Genomic DNA, 26,286 nt, shown 5'->3' with positions numbered 1-26,286 from the left:
AAAGGAAAATGGGTTGGGTATTTTTTAAGAAAACATTTATTTTGGAGGGAGGTGACAGGGAGTAATGACTATTGAAATAAAAAATCTCACAGTGAACATGTTTTTCAAATTGAGTTTTTTCCCTGTTTTGGAATACTCAAAACGATTCATGTGTTTAGGGCATGCATTTGTCACATATCCAAAATTTAAACTTTGAGTAAAGTGTTTGGAGATACCTGCATCTTTGTCAGTGAAATATTCAATAAAATTAAAGGACAAGCCTCCTTGATTGAGACCATGCAGTACCCATTAAGCACAAAACTCAATTTCTGGCAGTACGATCAGTAAAACTTAAAAGGTTACAAATCACAATGAAAGCTCTGCAAATTCCAAAATTAATGATTGTAGGTGCTGCTAAAGGTTCCTGGCACTGCCTAGAATTTGGGAGGCAATGAGAAATCGCCCAGTTTCCAGCACTACTATTGTGTACCCCCACCAAATTAAAATCAAGTTACATATGATTTGTTTGTTTATTTATGACATGTGAGCGCCGACCCATAGCATAAAGTTATCTGGGTGATTTACAATAAATAAGTTAAACACTATTTAAACAAAAAGTAAAATATAGTATTATCAAATCAAATGCAACACATACAAATAATAAAGAAAGAGATTCAGACAGCACCTATACAAACACAGATAAAAGGCAGAAAATACATAACCACCCGTATTACAAGTAGAAAACATGATCAGGAAAAAACCCACGCTAAAATTATAAACAAAACTTTCTAGCCATTTAAAAAAATAAAATGCACAAAGGCCAGAAGAGATACAACAGCATAGCAGGAAAGTACACAGAGTAGACAGTCGTTTTTTAATAAATGCACAATGCATTACACGCTGATGTTCATTGGTGTGTATATAAAACCTAATGGCTCTCTCTGTTTCCATTAAAATGTCAGAGCAAAGGATGATTTGCAGTACTATTATCTATGCAGCCTCTTGAAGCAGCAACCTAAAAAGGGGGTGGGACAGCTCTGGGACAGCTTCCCAGAATGGCAGTGTTGCTCTTTATAATCTAACAAATCTATAAAAAATATGACAGCTGCAGCTATGAACTTACATTTATTATCTTAGCTTTCAGATATACTTAGTAACTGTATTGACGCCCCTCTTGTTGAAGTCACGGCGGAAGCTGTATCAAGAAATGGTAGCGTTGGAAGTGTGCATAACTTAAAGGTCAGTAAGGATGAATTTACATTGCAATGAAAAACCTTTTACCCCAATTCTTATTGCAGCCGCTTCCCCTCATACGGTGGTGGGCAAACAGTTTGGCAAGCGTTCCACAAATTCAAGTGTAAGATAGTGCCATTCTAGGGCATGACATCTTATGCATTAACCACAGTTAATGCGTCTGAAGGAGCGTCTCCACCCCCCATCATTCAGTCCGGACACGGAGGTCCAGATCCAAGGGCCTTCTGGCAGCTCCCTCACTGCAAGAAGCGAGATTACAGGGAACCAGGCAGAGGGCCTTCTTGGTAGTGGCGCCCGCCCTGTGGAACGCCCTCCCATCAGATGTCAAGGAAATAAACAATCTGACTTTTAGAAGACATCTGAAGGCAGCCCTGTATAGGGAAGTCCTTAATGTTTGATCTTTTATTGTGTTTTTAATGCTCTGTTGGGAGCCGCCCAGAGTGGCTGGGGAAACCCAACCAGATGGGCGGGGTATAAATAATAAATTGTTGTTGCTGCTGCTGAGTAACAACAACAAAAATCCAACAAATTAGCAATTGTGTCACTGACTGGAAATTAAGATAGAAACCTTAGCTAATGGGGTGTGTGCCCAGTTCCAGCTGAAGTGAGGGGACCATTCCTTCTCACCTGCCTAGGGAGCCTGAGTAGGGATGATTTAATCTATTCTATTTACTTCTGGCCAGGAGGGCTTAAGTGCCCTCAGGCCAGGTAGCTCATGTAAAGGCTATTGTAGGAAGAATCCTAGAAGACCTGCTCCCTGCCTTGCAGGCCTTTTTCCACCTGGCCTGGGAGGGCGGGGCCTGGACTGACTCCAGCTACAAAAGTTGAGGCTGAAGATACTCTTGTTTAGCGGGGTTTGTTGCTGTTATTGATTTTTTTTTTGTTATCTTTATTTTTAGATGTTATGATTTATGTGGAACTTGTGCAATTTGGTTGTGTGCTTTTTATGTGCTTTATTGTTTTTGACTACTTTTGTTATATTTGTCATTAAAGTTAATCTTTTCATGTTGTAAACTGCCTTGAGCATGGTTTTTTAACTTGCCCACCCAGCAGTTGAGAGTATGCATCCACCGCTTGTGGCAGCTGCGCAGGGTGCACCCCCAAGGTGGGGGGTGGACGGAGCCCACTGGGGCTCACCAACTCTCCTCCACTCCGCTCCCAGGTCAGACCTGATCTGGGAGCAGAACTGTGACCAGGTGTGAGGAAGCTGTCTCAGTGGCTCCCTCATGCATGCAGCGCAGTCAAGGAGGGGGGGTTGCATCTCGGCCCCCAACTCTCCTCCACTCTGCCCCCGGTTACGTCTGACCTGAGAGCAGGGTTGCAGCTGGGTGCATTCTGGAGGCAGGCTCTGATGGGAGCCTGTTTTGGGGGTGCCTGGTAGTACCCCCTCAGCAAAATGTGTGCAGGGCGAGGGCCCCTCAGCCCCCCCCATGCTACGCCAGTGCACCCATCCTCCCTACAAGCAGGTCAGCAGGCACTATGTTTGGAAGACCTTGCAGGAGATATAAATGGCTGCCATATTCAGGGCTGGGAAGGAATTTGCTTGCAAACAAATTGGGCCTGCTTGGGGGGTTTTGCCTTCGTCGTAGCAATTGACACAAGTTCTGATGTATAAGGCAATGGGTTGTCTCTTTAATCTATTCCTGGGACGTGGGCGAGAGTTGGTGCGTCACCTCCGCCCACCCTTGAGCAGATGCAACATGTCAGGGTACCCAACTAAAGGCGCCTGGGTGGAAGATACTGTCCTGAAGCCGAAAAGAGGAGCAGATGGGCCTAGAACTTTCAATGGAGACCTGGTGGAGGGGCAGCTTAGCTGACCTGCATCTTGAAGTGACCCTTAACCCAGGCATGACTCTGTTCAAACATCAGCCTTCAATCGGGAGGCTGATTTAGGATACAAACCCACTGTCTAAGCCAACCTATCTCAACCTGTGGGTCCCCAGATGTTGTTGAACTACAACTCCCATCACCCCTAGCTAGCAAGGCCAGAGCTCAGGGATGATGGGAGTTGCAGTCCAACAACATCTGGGGACCCACAGGTTGAGAACCACTGGAAGCCAAAGCCTACCTACATCTGTGACAAATAAAGTTGTGGCCATTTCAATTCCATAACGTTGTTGTGTCATTTTCCTCTCTCCTGTTTACTGCCCCCCCAATGAGCCATAAAGGCTCCAGACACAGGCAACATTCTCAAAATAGAGAACAGTAATGATGAATATCATGACCTTTTCTGTATGTGGCTGTGCAAGATTCCTGTATGTGGCTCTTTATGGCACTTAGAAGAATGAATAGATTACAGTGGTACCTCGAGTTACATACGCTTCAGGTTACAGACTCCGCTAACCCAGCAATAGTGCTTCAGGTTAAGAACTTTGCTTCAGGATGAGAACAGAAATCGTGCTCCGGCGGTGGGGCAACAGCAGGAGGCCCCATTAGCTAAAGTGGTGCTTCAGGTTAAGAACACGTTCAGGTTAAGAACGGACCTCCAGAACAAATTATGTACTTAACCTGAGGTACCACTGTATAATATCTCATTTTTATTATACTTATAGTCAAGCAACATAATATATCAGCACAGTTTAATTCATTTGTGTGTTGCTCATTGAAAACAGATTAGATAATTTGGTCCACTTAGCAGTGATGTCTGTGTTAGGCCTTAGCCTAGTAGGTTTTCAAGAGGGGGCCTGTTAACCCGTAGAAACACACATTAGAGCAGCCATGATGGTTCAAAATGGATGACTCTGTGCCATCTCTGTACAAGCTATTTGGAACTTTGTTCTAGGTTCCCGTCTGCTTGCAAAACCCTGGCATCCTGAAGGATAAGAGCAGCAGAAAAACAGCTATGAAGCCAAACGAAAATGAAAGCATAATATTTTGGCAAGGTGGTGCAGGAGTAGGTCCAAGTGCCCTGTGTGGAGAGCTGCTGATGAAACCAGGCTCCCAGTTTCTCTCTTTCCCCCTCCCAGGCAGATTATGGTAATTCATGGTCTACTTCTAGGGTTGCTACCTAAACCTTAAAATACAGAATCGCGTATGGATTTAATCCCATATTTGAAGTCATCATCAAAAAGAGTGTGGGTCTGGTTGGGGTTGGGGGAGAGCGAGAGTTTGCATGGTGGGCAGAGGGTGGGAGAGTGAGAGCGAGTGGTGCGCGTGGCGTCACAGGTGAGGCAGCGAGGAAGGGCAAGATTGGAAGGAAAAGACATCACGGAGTGCGGCGCCTGGAGAACAGCAGAGCAGCTAAAACGCGCCACATTGAGGCACCTGCCCCTCAAAAACCTCTTCCTTGTGTGGCAAACAGGTGGTGGTGAGCTGGCTCAAATTCTCCCTCTTCAATTGCTTTGCATGTTGAATGCCCAACAGCCTCAAATTATTTCCCTTCCAGCCTGGCTGCTCCTTGCCATTCACAGGTGGCTCAGAGCATGTGGCACGCCTCCCCGCTTTTTCCTTTCTTGCACTTACGTGCCACGCAGCCTTTTCCTGGCCTTGCTGCAACTGTGGGAAAGGTGACTGCAAGCTAACTAGCCCAGGGCAGCAACACTGGGAGGCATTCTGCGGCCTGCTTCTTTTTACTTCTCTTTGTATCGATGAAATTTATTTGTGTTTATGAAATCTATTTATGAAAATGAGATTTATGCAGCTCTTAAAACAGGGTAGAGACTCCAGCTCATGAGGGATAATGCTATTTGCTCAAAGGAATCTGCAGTCCTGTTCAAGGCTCAGGGCTTATCCACACTTCTTGATTGACTGAATTTATATACTGTCCTATACCTGGAGGTTTTACCCAGCTCTTTACAGGCAGGTGTCTGCAAGTTAACGCTCTGAGCGTGGGGGTATGGTTGTTGTTTTCTTCTCTCCTGAGCTCTCCCCATGAAAACCCACTCTTTAATTTCTTAAAATAATAATAATCAAATTCAATTAATAATAATGTGTTTGTGGGAGGGGGGGTTACTGATTTGTTTGTTATGATGGTGATGATGTATTTTGTATTCTCGTTTTGTATTTTTATGTTGTGAACTGCCCTCTGATCTTCGGATGGAGAGCAGTATACAAAAAAATTCTTCATCATCAACATCATAATTTGAAACTGAATCAGAGCAAATGTCAATTAGGGTTTTCTGCAGATGAACTTTTGCTCCAATTGCGCTTTCAAGAGCAGCTTTTCGCAGGGAAAGCTCCAGAGAAAAAAGACACAAAGTTATAAGCCATGGACCATGCTTGGAAAGAGAAGGTAGAAGGAAAGTGTGTCTAAGCCCTCGGTGTGATTGTTGTTGCAGCAACACTCAAATCTGTCTTTCCATCCAGATGCTACCTGGAGCTATCCTGGGTGTTACTTATCTTGCTTCTTTACCTTTTGGGCTCTGACCTCTGCTTTTTTCAACTTCTGTTATCTTGGTTACTATCTGCTTTGTCTAACCTTGCCTGGGGGAATCTGACCTTTCCTTAACCAGACTTTGCTTCCTGAACTTTTCAGATGCTAATAGAATATGATGCAGACTCTTTGCCTAGCACAAGACCCCATTTGCGCTAGAACCCCTGGGCTGGGTCAGAATAGCAAGTGACTATACATGTACATGTTAAACCACAGAGCCTAGGACTTGCCGATCAGAAGGTCGGCGGTTCGAATACCCACAACGGGGTGAGCTCCTGTTGCTCGGTCCCTGCTCCTGCCAACCTAGCAGTTCGAAAGCACATCAAAGTGCAAGTAGATAAATAGATACCGCTCCGGCGGGAAGGTAAACGGCGTTTTTGTGTGCTGCTCTGGTTCGCCAGAAGCGGCTTAGTCATGCTGGCCACGTGACCCAGAAGCTGTACGCCGGCTCCCTCGGCCAATAAAGCGAGATGAGCAGCGCAACCCCAGAGTCAGTCACGACTGGACCTAATGGTCAGGGGTCCCTTTACCTTTATACATGTACACTAAAAGTAGGTTGCATTCATTCCCCACCCAGAAGTGTAACTTCTAGAAACTCTGTGGAGGTTGAACTTAGCTTTTTCTCAGTGGCAAAAGGGGTACTTGAATTTCATCCTTCTGTAGCTGCTCTTTTCTCATTAAGCAAATCACCACCAGTGCATCTTTGAATGAGCTAGGTAATGCTGCTCTGAGGACGGTTTGGTTTAGTGCAGTGATGGGGAATATCTGCCCTGTGGGTGTAATGAGGCCTGGCAGGGATTCTAATTTGGCTCACAAGTCTGATTTCACCAAACTATGCCCACCTGCCCCACACCTGATGCCAGTGTGCAGTAGGTAAAGGTGCTGTTGCAAAAGATCATTCAGGAGTTTGAAGTGTGCTCCAGATTGTTCCTTGGCAAGTAGTGCAGTTGGTGCTGAAAGCAAGTCCCTTTGAAGTTGGTATCATAATGACAATAGGTGACTGAAAGGTGGGCTGACCTACCCACCTGTCCATATGGCTTGCAGGTGAGGTCCCAAGTTGTATCCAGTTCCCCACCACTGGTTCACTTCCTTCTTTAAATATTAATTGACTTTGGGTTATATATAGACCACCACCGACTCTGACCAACAGGCAGGTGTTTTTCATAACCCTGCCACCAGTGATGACAGAATCCTTGGCCTCCTAAAGACAAGAGCCCACACACCGAGGAGTGAGCCCCATTTAAAGCCACATCTGCATTTAAAGCATAGGGGACTCAATATGGGTGTTATCTCAACCAGGTGACATGGGAATCACCCCTCAGTCTGGTCCTGGGAAGCACAGCCCCAAGAAAGTGAACTGGGGGATTATCCACACTTCCATTTGCCCTGATGCCTTCCCCCAGGAAAACCTGTGCTTCAGCACTGAACTGGAACAAACAGCAACCAGATTTCCCATGGCTTACCATTTATTCCAATTTAGTGCGAAAGAGTGGATTTTCCAAAGGAAACTGGCAGGAGAAAGGCAAAACAGCTCGGACCCATGCCTAGAAGAGGATGAGGAACTATATCACCTTTAGAAGACATCTGAAGGCAGTCCTGCATTGGGAAGCTTTTTAATGTGTAATGTTTTATTATGTTTTTATTGTTAGGATATTTCCGTTCCACCTTAAAAGGGAGCAGGCTTTGTGAGTCACAGAGTCTGCGTATTTCCTGTTTCACAGGATGTTTCTGTTGTGTCTTTGCTTTCGTCTCTCTCTCTGCCGGAACACTGAAGCAGGCAGTCATGTTTTTCTTTGTTCTGATCAACGCTAAATAAACTTGTAAATAATGCTCTCCTGAGTGCATCTTTCGCTGTGCGTTATCTGCTGATAGAGCGTGCACGGCTCTGGAATGTGGCAAGCTATTTCTGGAGCTCGTGTCGCTAATTGCTGATACTGCGTGTCTGCGGGAGATCGATGGATGTCCGGAGACGACGTGGAGTCATGATGGACTTTGTCTCCCTGGCAGTATCCCAACATTTATATATATTGGAACCCAGACAGATGGGCAGGGTACAAATAAATTATTATTATTAGCATTAGCAGGGGGCAAGTGGAAAACCACTCGGGCCTGTGCTGTCTAAAGCACAGGGCAAGCAAAAGTGTGGACGAACCCCAAGTTGTGTTTCAATACCAGAGTTCAGTTTTAACCATATATCTCAGAAAATGTTTAGACTTCCTTTGAAGAACAATTATTCTTAACAATAATATTAAAAGGTTAAAGCTATTGGAAAAATGCTGGGGAGGTAATGTATAATTGATTTCAAGATTTATTATCTTGTCATAAACGTACAATAACTAAATAGTACGGTGGGCCACATTTCTATGTTTGATGCTTATGGAAATTGCTATGATGCCTCCAAGCCAAATGTGTGTGCTATAAACTTGTTTTAACTTGTTTTGGTATTTCTCACCCATGTGAATGCTTGTGTGTATTTGCACACAGAGAAATGATTCCAAGGTGCAAGTGGTTCTGCAAAAAAGTAGTAATTATTCAATCCAGCACAACGTATTACATGATAAAAAAAAAAGTTCCAACACCTATAGCCTTTTCTGTGCATAATACAGCACTGGCTGTGAACATCATTTCATCTCATGAAACACACGCTTAACCATTAGCTTGAGTAAAAAATACATGCTGATCAACATTCATGATCAATTTTCACTGTTTCCAAAACACCTGCAATTCTGTTAACTAGGAGCTGATTTTTTAAAAAACCCCAAAAAACCCCCACATAAGAATGCAATACTCTTGTAGGGAATATAAAAACAAAATTGTGGAATCAGATTTACCATGACACAAACAGTGGTTTAAAATAATTTGATACATACTAAACAATATATAGTGTACTTATAGAATCACAAAAAAATAGTTAAAGACAGCAATAGTATGAAAAGTAGAGAAAATATGATTTTTTAAAAATGTGCCTTCTGTATTCCTATTATGTCTGATAGACCCTTAAGAGTGCATACTTGTCTAGTCAGAATAAAATCTTCATTCTCGATGGCCTATTCACTAGAAGCATGTATGGCATTGCAATCCTTTGTACTCTTACCTGGGAGTAAGTATCATTACTTTTCATAGACATGTATAAAATTGCACCGCACGCTGCTTACGGGGAAAGCAACAAAAAGCACCTTGTATTTTAACACCAAGTACACCTGTTTAGGCAGATGTTGCAGGACAATAGAAGTAAAGAAAATGTTCTGCATATTTAAAAAAAGTGTTGTCCTACGAACCAGGGCTGAGGAAGCTTCGGCCTGTGAGACAAATTTGGCACGCTAGGCCTCTCCATTTGGCCCACTGACATGACGTCAGGTGAGGGCTTCTAGGAGTGGAGCTTGGTTGACGGGGGCTTTGCGGTTGCTGCCAACTGGCACTTCAATGTATCAAATCACATGATGGTGGTGACAGGTGATGGACGGATGGCTGGCTCCACCCACCAGTCAAATCCAGCCTGCAAGCCCAGCCTTGCTAAAGATCTGGCCCGTGAAGCCAAAAAGTCTCCTCTGCTCTATAACTAAAATGGGTGGGAAATGAGGAGTTACACCGAAAATAATGTGTTTTCAACAAAATGTTGCATATATGAAAAAGTTGAACACCTCTATTGTGGGTGAGATCTGGCTCTCCAGATGATGTTGGGACTCCATCTCCCATCAGCTTCGGACAGTGTGGTCAGGGATGATGGGAGTTGTTGTCTAACAAGATCTGCAGGGCTAAATGGTCCTCATCCCAAATCTAAATAAAACAAAATACTAGACTCAAAGAAGCAATACAAATACTGGATTATTTTGAATCAACATAACATATTGAGCAAGTCGCAGAATTTCTTTTCACTACTGAAGAAATTTTATCTCACAAAGGTGAGATATTTCTATTTGTTCAACGAAGAAAGAGGAAAAATCAGAAAGATGCCAATGAAGAAGGAGAAAAAAGTCAGAAAGATGCCATTCACACACCATTTTTTCCTCAGTGTGGGAAAAGGGAACATGAAAAGAATGAAGGCAGAAAGGCAACGAGGTTCAGAGGTATGAAGATCATAGGAAGAAGCAAGCTGTGTCAGACGGGCTTGGAACGTGAAGGGAATGATGCACAACAATAAACTGTTGGGGAGGGAAAACAAATAATATAATTAATGACTGAGCAAAATATTTTAGGCTGCAATCTTACCTGAAGTGAGTCCCATTAAGCTCAATGGGGCTTAGTTCTTAGTAGACGTGTATAGGATTAAACATCCAACACATTCCTTTATGACTGCTGCCAGCATGAGCAAAATTGTGCAGTTTTTGTAAATAGAATTGCAACTGTTCTAACGTACAGGTGGCCCACTTTGGTATTCTCAGTAGCCACCCTACTCAATAGACCTCTGGTTTTGAAACTAAGATCACGGAACCCTATTTAAGGATGAAATCACTGTCCTGTTCATAAAAACCCTATAAGATGTTCTTGAAGCTCCGTCACGGGCACCCCGCCATACTCGCTCTAGCCGTCTGAGGTCCCGCTTCATTTTCCGGAGCTCCTCGGTAAACCAGGGAGCCCGGTTTCTGCGGGGTCGCAGAGGGCGCTTAGGTGCGATTTCATCGATGGCTGCCAGGAGCTGGGTATTCCAGCCCTCAACAAGCTCAGTCAATGAGTAGCCAGGGGGAGCAAGGTCCTGCAAGGCTTGGCGGAATCTATCAGGGTCCATCAGCCTCTGTGGGCGAGCCCAAATCGGCTCGCCACCTAAGCAGGGTGGGGGTGGAACGTCAATCCTGGCTTTCAGAGCGTGGTGATCAGACCATGGCACCTTCATCGAAGGAAACATGATCACATCTATACCGACGCCAAAGATCAAATCCAGCGTGTGACCTGCTTGATGTGTGGGGCCTGAAACAAACTGGGAGAGCCCTAGTGTCGCCATGGAATACACCAGGTCCAGAGCCTGTGAGGAGGGAGTGGCATCAGCATGGATGTTGAAGTCCCCCAATACCAATAGGTTAGGGAACTCCAAGGCCCAGCCGGCCACAGCCTCCAGCAGGCCTGACCGGGTGGCTGCTGGTGCGCTAGGTGGCCGGTACACCAGCCAGACAGCCAAGCTCACCTCGGAACCCCACACTAGGCCAACACTAGGGAGTTATTTCAGCAACTGGGGTGGGTAATGGAATTCATTCCCAAGCTGCGGAGAGATCAGCATTAGCAGAAGTGAGGATGGCTCTTTATTAACTTTTAAAAATTGGCTGCCATCAACAGCAGAGAGATCCTTTCTCATCAGTCCAGCCACTATTTCGTTTTCCCTCAGAATGACCTTGACACTAGGAACGCATAGATCAGTCTAGGTCAGGTCTCTATCACATGTGTGCATTCGGTCATATGTGCGTTCCATCCAGTTTCTGCATTTCTTTGCTATTGTTTTAAAATTTTGCACAAACTTTGTATTTGAATAATATTTAATCACAAAAATATAACTAAATGTGTATTATTTCATTGTACACATTTCCAAACCTATTTTATCCTCAAATACACATCTTGGTAGAATCACTGAAGTGCATCACAAAATTTGGAAAAGTAAAAAATGTGAAGGGTAAGCACATCTTCTGTAATGCTTCTTTTGTAAATTGCTTAGATTTTTAAACATGAAATTGTGGTAGACAAGTAAATGAAACTGTCTCCTTGGCCCAACAGCTTCCAGGACAGTAGGCAAGGAAGCTTTTCAGAATTTGCTTTCTCTATATACTGTAAAGCGCACTATCATCCTTGGATGAAGGGCAGCATAGAAATGTCATAAAGAAATAAAATAAATTCTAACCTGCAGAGTTTTCTGAAAGGTGCAGGCCATCCATGTCAGAATTCATAGAAAATCTTCAGGCATTGATACTGGACATAAGTGTCATTCTGGGGCAGTGTGGCAGGAAATGGAGGCTCCTATTTCCTCCCACAATGCCCCAGAACACTACATCCAGAGCCATTGTAGAGGAAATGAAATGGTGGCTTGGCTCCCAGCAGGAGCGCTCTGCTGTTGTCATTGCCTGCGGCAGTATCAAAATACAGTTTTAAAAGTTAGAAAACATCACTGTTGTTACTAACTGTATGTCTCCTTGCCGCCCTACCCAGTTTCTGAGATTGAATCCCCCTCTCAAATCACCACGTGGGAATCAAGCAGCAAATCTGGACTTGCAACTCTATGATTCTATGAATTTTTTTTGGGGGGGGGGGATTTCAATGCAATTTCGTACAATGCATTGCATTCAGCCACAGGGAAGTGAAGGATGTTTTCTATTAAGCACTTAGTTCATGAATGGTGGTAGCATTTTTTATTGCTCCCCCTATACAAAAAGCTCCCTGCATATAATAAACCAATGCATTAGATCAGGCATGACCAAACTTGGCCCTCCAGCTGTTTTGGGACTACAATTCCCATCATCCCAGATCACTGGTCCTGTTAGCTAGGGATGATGGGAGCTGTAGTTCCAAAACAGCTTGGAGAGCTAAGTTTGGCCATGCCTGTATTAGATGGTTGGGAATCTTTGGGGCTTGGGGCACATTACTCCAGTGGAAAGCTATTGGAGGTTGCATTCCCAAAAATGGTCAGGGCCAGACATGCATACAATCATACATGCAAGTGCACACAACTCTTCCTTATTCGGTGCCCTGGTTTATCAGCAGAACAGCTTTCAGAGGAGGGTATTTTCATCCCCATTTTGATGCTGGGCTCAGGATGCTTAATGGGATGGGGACAAAAATCGGGCCCACGCTTCAGACGATCAACATCCATCATCTGGAAACCAGGGACAGCACATTTCTATCTGGTGTGTGGTGGACCCACAGAGAGTGTGGCTGGGGCAAGAGCGTGGCTGAGGAAGAGGGCTGGATGTGGAGGCCTGTCAGGCCACATTACACCAGCAGCCTAGAAGTTCCCCATCCCTGCATTAGAGTGAGATGTTTAGTACAAGTCCACCTGGTGAACCAAGAGCAAATCACAGAGCATGGAAGCCTAAGGTCCACTGCCAATCTCACCCTGATGGCCAAGTACTATATGAACAGGCTTATATTTCAAAACATTTCATGATGGCATAATATATTGTTATCTACGCATACAAGCACCACACAGAATTCAATGCAATCTTTTGACGACACTCCTATATATGCACTTGCCTTGCAGTAAGTTTCACTGATCTCAATTGGACTTACTGCTGAACAGATTATATTATTGCAACTGGGTAAGTAATTCCCAAAAACACAGTGGAAACTTACTCTCCAGTAAATATGTTCTGATGAGGATGTTAACTCATTAAAATTTCTACAAACCATGCATGTGACAAGAACCATGCATTCTTTTAAGGCTGACACAGAATGAAAATTCAAACAATCTCAAAATAACATAATAGAGAAAAGCAGATTAATAAATTAAAGACAAAGACATCCATGGATCAGTAATATTAGAAATGCACACAATACATATATATGTATGCTTAGTGGTCCAAAAGGATAGATCATTTAAGGAGAATAAATAGGTCAAAGCACAAAATGGCAAGCAAACACACCGCAACGCTATAGGCTCCATTATAACAGAATTCAATAATGATCTATGTTCCACATAGCAGGAGAACAGCCATTATTTTCCATTTCCAAATAAAAAATCTTTGGAAATGTGTAAACTTTGCTTTGGGATTTCCAAAGTACGACACATGGCTAATGACCAGAAACAAAACTGACACAACAAAATCATGATAGAAAAATGAAACTGAGCTTTGCAACACAGATTGAGCAGCAGTGGGTCTTGTCAGGACAGGGGCCAATCCTGATCTCCTTTTCCTCAAATGCTGCCACCACCCCTAAGCTTGGTCTGAGGGGAAGACTGTTACCTTTACTAGAGACTTCTAGGTGAGCCAAAACTTGCTCTTTACCCCCAGACAGGCAGACAGTAGCCTTGGAAATAAGTCCCACTGAGATCAATAACATTTACTAACCTGAGGCTACAATCCTATACTCACTTGCCTGGGAATAAACACACACATAGGATTGCACTAATTGTTTTTCTGGAGTGGTATCTGTATCTGTGTCAGAGAAAGAAATGCTACTTAAAAGTATTTATTTATTAAGGTATATACACTGCTTGATTGCAAAACATCTCAAAGCTGTTTACAAAGTAATAAAAGGATAAAATCAAGAGAAATTCACAACCATACTTTAAGACATACAAAAATCAAAATACAGCGGTGCCCCGCAAGACGAATGCCTCGCAAGATGGAAAACCCGCAAGACGAAAGGGTTTTCCGTTTGCAGAGGCGCTTCGCAGGATGAATTTCCCTATGGGCTTGCTTCGCAAGACGAAAAATGACGAAAAAAATTGAATTTTTTTTTGCTCCAAAACCCCTTATTTTGAATCGCTAAGCTGCTAAAAGCATTTTAGCAGCAAAACCGCTAATCCCCCACCCCTTAAAAAGCCGTTTTTAGCCCTTAAATTGCCAATAGCGCTAATAGCGCTACTCCGTCAATGGGCTTGCTTTGCAAGACGAAAAAACCGCAAGACGAAAAGACTCCTGGAACGGATTCTTTTCGTCTTGCGAGGCACCACTGTACTAAAACAGATTAAAATTACCTCATCTTTCTTAGCATCTGGGTAAGGTAAAGGTAAAGGTACCCCTGCCCGTACGGGCCAGTCTTGACAGACTCTAGGGTTGTGCGCCCATCTCACTCTAGAGGCCGGGAGCCAGCGCTGTCCGCAAACGCTTCCGGGTCACGTGGCCAGCGTGACATCGCTGCTCTGGCGAGCCAGAGCCGCACACGGAAACGCCGTTTACCTTCCCGCTAGTAAGCGGTCCCTATTTATCTACTTGCACCCGAGAGTGCTTTCGAACTGCTAGGTTGGCAGGCGCTGGGACCGAGCAACGGGAGCGCACCCCGCCACGCGGATTCGAACCGCCAACCTTTCGATCGGCAAGCCCTAGGCGCTGAGGCTTTAACCCACAGCACCACCCGCGTCCCTAGCATCTGGGTAGGCTTGTCTAAACAGGTATGTTTTTAACAGACATCAAAAAGAGTACCGTGAAGATGTCTGCTTGATGTCGATAGGGAGTTCCAAAGTTCAGATGCTGCCACTCTAAACGATCAAATTCTTACCAAGGCAGCATAGGTAACCAGTCAGACTGGTCGAGCGGGCACACGTGGAGCAAGGCCATCTCATAGGTAAACTGGTCCCAAGTTGTTATGGGCTTTATATACCAATACAGTGATACCTCTGGATGCGAATGGGACCCGTTTGCATCCTGAGCAGAACGCAACCCGCGTCTGCGTGTCATGATTCGCCGCTTCTGCGCATGACGTCATTTTGAGCATCTGCGCATGTGGCAAAACCTGGAAGTAACCCGTTCTGTTACTTCCGGGTCGCCGCGGAATGCAACCTGAAAACGCTCAACCTGAAGCGACTTTAACCCAAGGTATAACTGTACAGTGGTACCTTGGCTCTCAAACTTAATCCGTTCCAGAAGTCCGTTCCAAAACCAAAGCATTCCAAAACCAAGGCACGCTTTCCCATAGGAAGTAATGCAAAACGGATTAATCTGTTCCAGACTTTTAAAAACAATCTCCAAAACAGCAATTTAGTATGAATTTTACTCTCTAATGAGACCACTGATCCATAACATGAAAGCAATCATCAATGTACTGTACTATAAAATAAATAAGACAGTATTGTAGATGATGAAAATAAAAATTATTTTTTCCCTTACTTGCTCTGATGATAGTCACTGTTTGGAGGGGGGACTTTTATCCATTTCCGCAGTCACACAATCAATCAATCAATCAATCAATCAGCTGAACTGGGTTCCACACAGTCACAAAAACAAATTAACCGAAAAAGCCTCAAAAACAAAAACGCAAAATAAATAGCAAAACCAAAAGCAACAAATATAGTGGTGCCTTGGTTCTCGAACTTAATCCATTCCGGAAGTCCGTTTGACTTCCGAAATGTTCGAAAACCAAGACATGGCTTCTGATTGGTGCAGGAACCCCGGAAACAATAGCTGACAGCCTCATAGGACGTTTGGCTTCCGAGAAATGTTTGAAAACCGGAACACTTACTTCCGGGTTTTTGGTGTTTGGGAACCAAGGCATATGAGAACCAAGGTACCACTGTAGCAACACCTTGAATTTGGCCCGGTAGGAAATTGGCAACTAGTGCCAATGTGAGCACAGGTGTTATATGCTCACTCCTGCCAGCAGTATTACAGGTGTTATATGCTCACTCCTGCCAGCAGTATTAAGATTGACAAAAGAAGAGAGCACCAAGCTACATACAGAGAAGAATATTGTATGGGATTTTCAAGCATAAGAAACGGCAGAACAGATTATGAAAGATATTGCAGCCTTTGAATGGACAGATACTTTATAAGACTAAAGGTACACTCCTACACAGAAATAAGGTCCACTGTGTTTTACTCTTAGGTAAAGACTGAAGACAGAAGACTTTTTTTACAATATCTAAGGTGGTATTATTTGTTATTTAGGTTTTGAAGTTTCAAAAACATTTTGCATCTAAGAAAATTCTGCCATCAGTTTTACTCCTATAAAAACATTTTTGAAAGTGATTTTTTTGGAATGGGAAGTGAGCAGAAGGGAGCTGCACAGCTATTTTGCAACCTACCATAAGATTTGAATAATCAGCAAATAGTTTGCATAATATGTATATCAGGCCATTCCTATCTGCGGGACTGAGATATGGAGGTCCTAAGATTTCTCCCCAGCAAGCAACATTAAAAAAACCAAACCCTCAAGAGGCATGTTCTAGATACTGAAAGAATTCCAGTGACAAGTTCTTAAGTTAGATATTTAACAACTGGCAATTTATCTATTTAACACAGCTTTGGAAAGCGACAGTTTTCATTATACACACACATACAGAAACGCTGCTGGTGCTTCTGAATCAGAGGTCTACTTGGGACAATATCTGGTGGGGAAACTTCACAGAAACAATTCTAGCATAATGAGTCTTCTATTCTGACACTTTATTAACACCCGTGGATCAATTCTGTAAGACACACTTTATGGAAGACACCTCCCACCCCCCAAATCAAAGTCCTTTCTACCTCAAATAGACCTAATTCTCATTTAGGAACACCCTTAAGAGTTCAGGTGAAAGCTCATAGGTCAGTCTTTTCCCCACGTGGCACCCTGCAGATGTTTGGGGCTACAGCTTCTATCAGTATTAGCCAAGATTGCCAACAGTCAGGGATTATGGGAGCTGCGTCCCAAAATATACGGAAGCCATCAGGCTGGGGAAGGCTTGAATAGATGCATTCGCAAAGCACTTAAAAAGCAACAACTGAATTCAGTATTTTGTGAATCACACAATGGAACTCTGTTAATGACCGCTCCCCACATTAAACGGGGGGCACACTTTGCGTGGTTGCGCGCAGCCCCTGGACCCTATGCAGCCCCCATTAGCACAGGCTTGGCTTTGCCTTCCCTAGGTGGGATACCTGGAGGTCTCCGCCTGCCTCAGCCAGTTGCCCAATCCCCCCTGGGGAGGCATTGCCAAGGTGATCAGGCCAGGTAGGGACCACCTGCCCGCACAATAGGGGGAGGATCTTACCTAGGAATCTTCAGTTGGCTCCAGAGCTTCTCCCACCCTACCCACCCTCAGTTAAGACTTCTTTTGCAGGTTAACCTTTTCTCCACAGGTACGCGGGCGCTGCTATGTCAAGGTCGCTGTTGAAGGGCTGGAAAGGTATTCTCCTGCATTGGCAGGTTTGCCTTTCCTGCAGCAAAACATCACAACTTTTGGCTGTATTAGGCCTTGGGCAGAATCCTTTAGTCTATCTTCCCTAAATGGGGGGACATGTAGCGGTGACCCACGCCGCCCTTTCTTTGTGGCGGCGATACCCGTTAAAGGGGTCTTGAGGGGAGATGTTGACCGTACGCCTAGAGGTCATCGTCGCTCTCCCCTGTAATGGCGCTGTAACGGGGGCGGGCTCTCTCTGCTTGAACATATGTTCTCCAGAGCCAGCCCCCCCCCCACTGGATAACCCTAATGTTCCCCAGATCCCCAGTGGGGGACTGGAAGATTAACGCCCAGTGCCTGAGCCAAGGTCTACCCACATCTGAAACATAATAAAGCTGTGGCCAATTTTAATCCCATAGCACGTTGTCTTGAGTCGTTATTCCACATGGGGGGGCCCGCCCAGGATTTGGGGGACTCCGCCTGTCCACGCAATGACCACGTTTATATTTTGTATTTTCACGATGTATGAAATGTAAAAGTGCAGAAAGGGGATTGGGTGGCAGCTGACAGGAAGCGGCTGGTTTCATGGCTTTGCTACGTCGCAATGCAGGAAGACCACCCTCAGGCCACTTGGCACTGGGACAGAGGTCTGGGCTAAAAGACTGAACTGGAATGGGAATTCTTTCTCTTCACTAGACAATAACCTAAGAACCTGTCCTGGGCATCAGCCTTCCCACATACAGTGGTGCCTTGCAAGACGAAATTAATCCGTTCCGCAAGTCTCTTCGTCTTGCAGTTTTTTCGTCTTGCGAAGCACGGCTATTAACGGCTTAGCGGCTTTAAGAAAAAGGAAACAAACTCGCAAGACCTCGCAAGACGTTTCGTCTTGCGAAGCAAGCCCATAGGGAAATTCGTCTTGCAGAACGACTCAAAAAACGGAAAACTCTTTCGTCTAGCGAGTTTTTCGTCTTGCGAGGCATTCGTCTTGCAGGGCACCACTGTATGGTTGTTTCCCTCAATTATCCCTAAATGATTTCTTTATATGGACAAAGAGATATTTGCCAGAAGGCTTAGAAAGAAATTTTACCTGGGACCATGACTGGCAGCTAGGAATACCAAGTCTCTTTTCTTTTTATTTTGTCTGAACTGAGCATTGCTGTTTTGCAATAGGAGGTTGGTTCCTTCCCACCAATTTCAGGGTGGGGTGTGTCTGAATGTAATATTGTCACTATGCCATAGATACATTGATATACTGTTTTACTGTGTTTATGTTTTGGAAATAAAATATTGTACATAAAAAAACTGCATCACAAAATTCATATACATGCACATATGGATGGCTATGTTTTGAATCTTGTATTTTTTCCCCTGGAAAGTGAGGCTGTGATAAATTTGGCTTTAAATGCAAACTGAATCAAATTTGTCCCCTATCCCTAACCTTAGCAAACACTAACTTTTCCTTGAACTTTCTCTCCATATCTGGTTGGGTCCATTAGGCCAGCATTTCCCAACCTTGGGCCTCCAGCTGTTTTTGGACTACAACTCCCATAATCCTCAGCTAGCAAGACCAGTGGTCAGGGATGATGGGAATTGTGGTTCGAAAACAGCTGGAGGCCCAAGGTTGGGAAACACTGCATTAGGCCACTGACTCTGGAACTTGGGTGTTAGGCTGGGGGAGATGAATCAGAGGTCGTTTTTTCAAACTCCCCACCCCCCTTAAGTGGCCTTGGATGGAAGGGCTCAGGTCCCAGTTTTGTTACTGTGACAGAAATGTGGCCCCCACCAGTGTTGTCTCAAGTCAGCCATCCTTCTTGCCCTGTCAGCAGACGGGTAGTCAGTAATATTGGGGCCCCCCTGTCCATGCAGTCCCAAATTGTCTGTAATAAAAAGGCAGGCTGCTTTAACCCAAACAATGGTTAGTTTTCATTATCTTTTCCCCCTCCAATCTTGCTCCATCCCTGACTGCAGATGAGCAAATACACTTATAAAACTTCTATTAAAAAACAGACAAAATTAACTGAAAACTGTGAATTTTGTTCTTCATCATTACTTTTTTAGCAATTAAAAATGCCGTCTCCCCCCCACCCCCCAGTTTTATAACTAAGATAAATCAGGTGCTTTTGAAAAAGGCAGAGCTGTAGACTGTAAATACTAGGCAGATACGAGAATAAATGTGGGCTATTTAATATTATAACTAAAAAAAGTATTTTTGTGGAAAATGGGCTACAACATTCGTCGAAAGCGAGGAAAAAAACAACAAAGCTACGTTGAAATGAGAGGAAACAACAAGAAAACCCTAAATAAATAAATAAATAAAATTTTATAAAAAAAGAAACAAAAAAACAAATAATGAATCTCATTTTAGTATCCAAACACATGAAGTAAGATCATGATTGTTATCAGTAAAGAGTTGACATTCTTGAAACAAATATATTAGTCAAATTAATATAATGCATTGTGCATTTTTAAAAAAGGAGACAGAGTGGAGAGGAAAACACATGTATGACTGGAAAGAGGACAGAGGAAAGTCTGGAAAAAGCCCCACCCCATGGAAGTAAAGGAAATGAAATATGCAATTATTCAAACGTACGTTTAGGCACCAGCTTGGGTGGGTCTGTAACATCGGCTTCACTGTACAATACGGTTGGATCCATAGTATCTCTGTCAGGAGGAGGGTATGGTGGGGGTGGGGGTATCACTAACTGGGGTGGGCCACGCGGGTTGCCCCTAGGAGGCTTTTGTGGCACATGCCGTCCATTACCTACAGGGGAATCAATTGGAATTTACTAGTTACTTTGATCATCAAGTCAAATATCTATTGCTTAGTTTTGCTCCGATTGCGTGTGAAAACCACTTTTTCCAAGCTGCCATCCACCGATTAGCGTCTGGGAAGCTGGCTATGCCAAGGTGTATAGGTGCCGGCTAATAAATATTTACTGTTTTAAGTAGTGGGCATCTAGGAAAATCAATCAAACACCATTTTTCATAATTGTGAAAAAGCCTGAAGGATGGTATAATTTGCAAGTATGGCATGGTGTAGGCATGCTTTGGAGTTTTTTTATTATGATAATCAAAAACTTCAAAGCATGTGCTCACAAAACCACAAGGTACTGCCTTGCAATATATTTTTCCTTACTTCAAGCCCTATTTGTGGTCTTGCATTGTCTGATCAGGTCAGATGACCCATCATTCTTCCCTTGTATCGTGTTTTATTCTCTTTCATCCGCCTCTCCTACTCAGAGTAGATCCATTCAAAAATGCCTGATGTAAAGTTGATTTATTTAAATGGGTCTACTCTACTATTTAACTGGATATCACCCAAACACCCATTCATATAAATGCTGTTAAAGTCTGCATACATTCTTAGAAGTTATAGTGGAGGCACTGGGATTTATTTCCCTCCAGACATTGCAGAACTACAACTCTCATAACCCTGACCATGTTGACTAAGGCTGATAAGAACTTGAGTCCAGAAACTTCTGGAATGTCACAAGTTCCCCATCCCTGCTGTAGTGGTTTAAACGTACGTAAAACATTTCTGCCAACACACACTAAGTGGGCCATAAGTCAATAAGTCATCACTTGTATTGCTGTGGACATGTTCTTTGTCAGTCCTCCAAGGATGGTGGGGTGGCAAATCCCCCCACATACTTTTTATTGCAGATTAGCTGAGACCAACAGGCCCAACCACACCAGTGAGCTCCATGGCTGAGAGGGGGTACTGGAATCAAGATCTCCTCAGGCTAAGCCTGACACTTTGGTCACTAAACCACATGACTGATTCTCTTTCATCCAAGATGTTCTGTGCAGTGGCGTGCAATTATCAGGGTGTAATTCAAAACTTTCATTGCAACCAGTAAATATACAGAGGTTGAATAGGGATGGTTGGAACCCATAAGAGTCAACTCCTAGGGGCCAAGGTCCGTTTGCCCCCCCCCCCCGAATAAAATATATGAGGGGGCCGGAGACCCCCAAAGCTGATGGGCATTGCCATTCAAATGGTGTGTGTGTGCTGCATCCTGTGATTGATTGTGCAGGCCAGGGCTTACCTGGGCCCCCTCGATATATTATTCAAGATGGTACCTCTTGTGAGAACAGTAAGGCTATAACATCCAGAGAGATTAAAGAGATGTACAATGTTCTTAAAATAGTCCTTCATAACAATATTCTTTCTAGATATATAAACAAGCACATCAGTGATACCCAAGCTAATGGATTTCTATTGCCACTTAAAAATTGGAACACTAAATATGAGGTAATTCAGTGAAAATAAATATAGACATAAAGCCAAACGGTTTCCTCCAAAATGGGAGGCATTTATAATGTAAGCAATTAAGAGTGTTCATTTATGCATGTACTGGTTGCTTTAGGGAACAGGAGGCCATCAAATGGAATCTTAAATGCATCACAGAAGCTGTAACTTGATTAATTTAATGTACTGGTTGATTATTGCTGCTGTGTGCGATTTCTCTCATAGGTTTTAGCAATCCATCAAATGGCAACTTGCTAAGGATGCGACTAAGTATAATACCGACTGATTGTGAAGAATTTTCAGTTGAACCAAATTAATTCAAAATTTGGAGGAGTATGCCTTTTTGTGCCCTGGACTGATTTACAACTTATTATTTCTAGACATGGGACAATTTTGCCCATAATATCCAATATATACTCATAAAACAACAACCATTAAGTTGGGTTTTATTGTACTTGTATATATTCAATATACACCACTTTTCATAAGTAATCTCTGTAGCTAGATAAAGGTGGAGGAATGTTGACTGAGTACCTAAGAAAGGAATGTTAAAGCACCAGGAGAGTGCTGTTTAATAATCAACATTACAATGAAAACTGAAATATAACCAATTATTTAATATACATTATATGTTACACACTCTCTCTATCTATCTACTCCAGCAGAGTTCTTCAACCAATTCATAAAATATAGATTATTTCTTATTTCCAGACTTTCATTCTGTCATGTTAATAATTTTCCAGATTACACTGTTTCTTGTCCATGTGGGGATATGTTACTATTAGTACCAATATATCACACAACTCGCAGATCAGCAGGAAGCACATGCATCAGGCGCAATCATAACAAATCGTTCTTACCAACGGTGCTTTTCCTCTTGTCTTCCATTTCTTCTGTCCTGTTCTGTATTGGAGGAGTTGGTGGGGGAGGGGCACGCCGTTTTTTCTTCTGTAAATCATTTTGCGATTCGCTTGGGGAAATCTGCCAAAGATGTGAGGGGAGGAAAACTGTACTAAGCATTTGAACTATTGCTTTTGGAGAACCATAATTATCTTCAACACATGTGTGTATGTTTCAAAATGGCGTTATGGGCCACAAAATGGGGTCTTGTAAATCTCTCAAAAATGTTGCCTGTTTTGGAAAACAGGTACGTATTACAGCAAATAGAATAGCAGAGACTCTTTTCCCCAATGACACAATTCACACTCCAAGTGCTGGCTGTCTCCAGCCCTTTGCGGAATGACCATGATAAAGATTTGGGGAGATTTCTTGGGGGACCCTAGTTGTGGGTGATTAAATCATTATGGACATAGTTAGCTGGGTGTGCAAAGGGTGTGCAGGTCACATGGTGAGTTGCCTGCCCGGTGAAAAGGTTTTGGATGTTGCACGTTGTCTATGTAGCCTGGTGGGCAGTGCTGGGAATGTGCCAGTGGTGCCTATTTGGGTCAGTAGAGAGCTATTTGCCACCAAATGTACACATTGGAGGTGTGCACTGCCATTCTTGCAATGACGGCCATGCCTGCAGACATACATTTGTCACATCACATTAGTTTTTTAGGTGCACAGTTAAATCACCTTAGAAGCATACCTAGCTATTAGATATATTTGTCATATATATGTACTGGTTTCTCAGTTTCTCAAGACCATCCACCTCCTTGTGAATTGGGAATCTATTTCTTGAAACTTTGGGGAGGTATCTCCTGCAGGTTTCTGACTGTTTTCCTTCCGTTCCAAGAAAGCAATTTCTCTACATGACAGATAAGGTGATGTCTGCCCTTAACAGCTGCAGTTTCCCAGCATTCTGGAGCTTGAGGGAACATGGGAAACCTTTAAACACAGCATGTTAAACCAAAAGGGGTTTTGTGTGTGGCTACTTGAATGTAGTCTTTAGGTCTGGAGGTCATGAGTCTGGAGATAATTCTAGCTTACCTTGCACAGCTGGTGCAAGGATCAACGAGATGAAGTATGTGGAGTAGTTTGCAAAAGGGCTACAGAAATGCTATGCTCTATTGCATGACAGTGCTTTTGAATTATGGTGCTGGAGGAGACTCTTGAGTCCCATGGACTGCAAGAAGATGAAACCTATCCATTCTGAAGGAAATCAGCCCTGAGTGCTCACTGGAAGGACAGATCCTGAAGCTGAGGCTCCAAGACTTTGGCCACCTCATGAGAAGAGAAGACTCCCTGGAAAAGACCCTGATGTTGGGAAAGATGGAGGGCACAAGGAGAAGAGGACGACAGAGGACAAGATGGTTGGATAGTGTTCTCGAAGCTACAAACATGAGTTTGACCAAACTGCGGGAGGCAGTGGAAGACAGGAGTGCCTGGCGTGCTCTGGTCCATGGGGTCACGAAGAGTCGGACACGACTAAACGACTAAACAACAACAACATTGCATGACAGAGTCTGCATACTTCTGTGTGGAACCTCTAGTTAAAAGACTGAGAAGTCTAACTTATCTAAACAAGGTCACAAAATCACGAAGTTCTTTTTCGTATGGCCATCACAGCTTAACTCAATACGCAGAATGTAGTCTTGTTCCATTTCACACATGCAACTTAGTACATGACAAGTATACTATATAACTTAGTTCTGCATCATATATATCGTTATGTAAGTGGTAGGAGATTTGCCTTCCTCAATTTGTTCTACTCTTTTCTGTACATTTTCCTGTACAACCCCCAGGTATGGTGCTTTGCTCTCGAAATATTTATTGCAATGTGCGCTTGTATTTTTGCCATATTCATGCTGGAGAGCCACCATCCACCAGAGCAGACATTTACTGCTTAGCATCAGGCAGCCTGAAATGTTCACATCCCTCCCCCACCCTTTGCAACACTTAGTCCTGGGCTGAATGTGTCTGCCAGGAAATGATATTCATAAACAAATTCCCTGTGTTCAATGACTAAAGTAGTTTTGATTTCCTCTCTCTTTTCACCCGAGGAAGTTACTTTGCAGCACCAAATATTTTCACATGCACTGAAATGCGTAGATTCCACATGTCTGCGTGCGTTTGTTTTGGCAAGAAAAAAAATGTGGCTTCCTCTATTTCCCTAAATACAGTCCTTTCTGTCACCATCACTTAGAAAACATGGAACAAACTCATGCAGAAACCTCCGAAATCCACAAGACTTTAATTTGGATTCAGGATTAAAATTTATTTCCAACAATGTTTGATGCTTTTGTGTAAAGAAGGGAAATAACTTTCAATTAACTTATTTCATTTATATCCTGCCTCTTTCTTTTTGGAACCAAAGGTGTGTTCCCATGCACTTTTATCTTTTTTAAAAAATAAATTTTATTAGAATTTTAAAAGAGAGCTACAGAGAATATTATCCAGTATCTTTTTTTATCCAAACTAAAGCGTTAATCTCGAATAAACAACCAACACAGATCCAGAGGAAGAGAGAAGAAGAAGAAGAAAATAAAATAAAGAGAAAGATGCAGAGATAGAGAGATAGAAAAAGGATTAAAAGGAAAAAAATAAAGTTAAGAAACTAAAGAACTTTAGACTCTTTGCCTGTCAGCTATATATAAACATTATTCAACTCATCCACTCCAACATAACACCCAGCAAGACTACTTTCTATAAACCAACATTATCTTCAGCCTTCAAACCCAAATGTCATTACAGTGGTACCTTGGGTTACATACCCTTCAGGCTACAGACTCCACTAACCCAGAAATAGTACCTCGGGTTAAGAACTTTGCTTCAGGATGAGAACAAAAATCGGGCTCCGGCGGCGCGGCGGCAGCAACAGGAGGCCCCATTAGCTAAAGTGGTGCTTCAGGTTAAGAACAGTTTCAGGTTAAGAATGGACCTCCAGAACAAATTAAGTACTTAACCCGAGGTACCACTGTACTTCATTTTCTTTTCCACACAAGAAGTCTATAACAGGTTTCCAATCTTTAGTAAATGTTAACCATGACATGTGAATTTTGCCATCTCAGCCAACTCCAAACCATTCCTCCATTGGCTAAGACCAAGTGTAGCAGCCAGACAGTCTCTTATCCAAGCACTGACTAGACCAAGAACTGCTCAGCTTCAGAAAAGCTTTTGCATCCTATGCCTTCAGACCAAGTCGTGGCACTGATAGATTCAACAGTGCACTGAGATCCAATGTAATGTTGGCATGAAAAGCGGGAGATTTGGCGCTGTTCTGCAAGCTATTATTATTACACAAATGCAACAATAAAAAAACCTGAATAAAACAGGTAAACGATGCACAACACTTTTGCCCGTGTAAGACACCCTTTGGATTTGGTTGCAAGAACAGGGTCCCTGCTCATGGAATGGCTGCTGTGCCAGGGGGCTGCCACAACCAGATCATACCCCCTATGTTAGATTTCATTCATCGTTATTTGCTAAGTTCTCCTGGGACATGAGCATGTAAATTAATGAAACTTGCTTCAATAAATGAGTATTACCATACTGATACACCCTAGATGCTCATGCATCCCTGTCGATTTGCAAGCACTTTTAAAATAGAATATTAGGCACAGGTTTAGCAGCATGCTTCTTTAATACTACAGGACCTACAATGCAAGACTCAACAGCAGCATCGCTGTTAGATGCCCATCCAGCCTCTGCAAATGTCCTGTTGCTTCAGGGGCAAAAGCAGTATGTCAGCATCACAGCATTGCATTGGGAAACATTCTAGGACGGGGTAGGCAACCCAAGGCCAGGGGGCCG

General features: G+C 43.3%; 2 protein-coding genes and 1 long non-coding RNA gene across 31 annotated transcripts in view; 1 reads left to right on the top strand and 2 right to left on the bottom strand.

The window, feature by feature from the left end:
* GALNT1 (polypeptide N-acetylgalactosaminyltransferase 1) overlaps nt 1–26,286 on the bottom strand; it is a 538,911-nt gene that overhangs the window by 406,099 nt on the left and 106,526 nt on the right. The gene's annotated exons all lie outside the window — the stretch shown is intronic.
* The window catches only part of LOC310661719, a 157,193-nt gene that overhangs the window by 44,000 nt on the left and 86,907 nt on the right, over nt 1–26,286 (top strand). The gene's annotated exons all lie outside the window — the stretch shown is intronic.
* The window catches only part of COBL (cordon-bleu WH2 repeat protein), a 104,011-nt gene that overhangs the window by 19,019 nt on the left and 58,706 nt on the right, over nt 1–26,286 (bottom strand). For 22 of the 29 annotated variants that reach the window (XM_083407447.1, XM_083407464.1, XM_083407452.1 and 19 more), the window contains 2 exons: nt 22,455–22,575; nt 19,933–20,103 (listed from right to left, as the gene is read on the bottom strand). In XM_083407447.1, the coding sequence (XP_083263573.1) occupies nt 19,933–20,103; nt 22,455–22,575 (292 nt within the window). The remainder of the gene's footprint in view (nt 1–19,932; nt 20,104–22,454; nt 22,576–26,286) is intronic. The other 7 variants (XM_083407455.1, XM_083407448.1, XM_083407450.1 and 4 more) reach the window with 1 other exon arrangement.

This window comes from Podarcis tiliguerta (genome assembly GCF_965153285.1).
Source record: "Podarcis tiliguerta genome assembly, chromosome: 13".
Classification (NCBI taxonomy): Eukaryota; Metazoa; Chordata; class Lepidosauria; order Squamata; family Lacertidae; genus Podarcis; species Podarcis tiliguerta.
The sequence above is the reverse complement of the archived record's forward strand: the minus strand, read 5'-3'. Positions and strand labels throughout refer to the sequence as shown.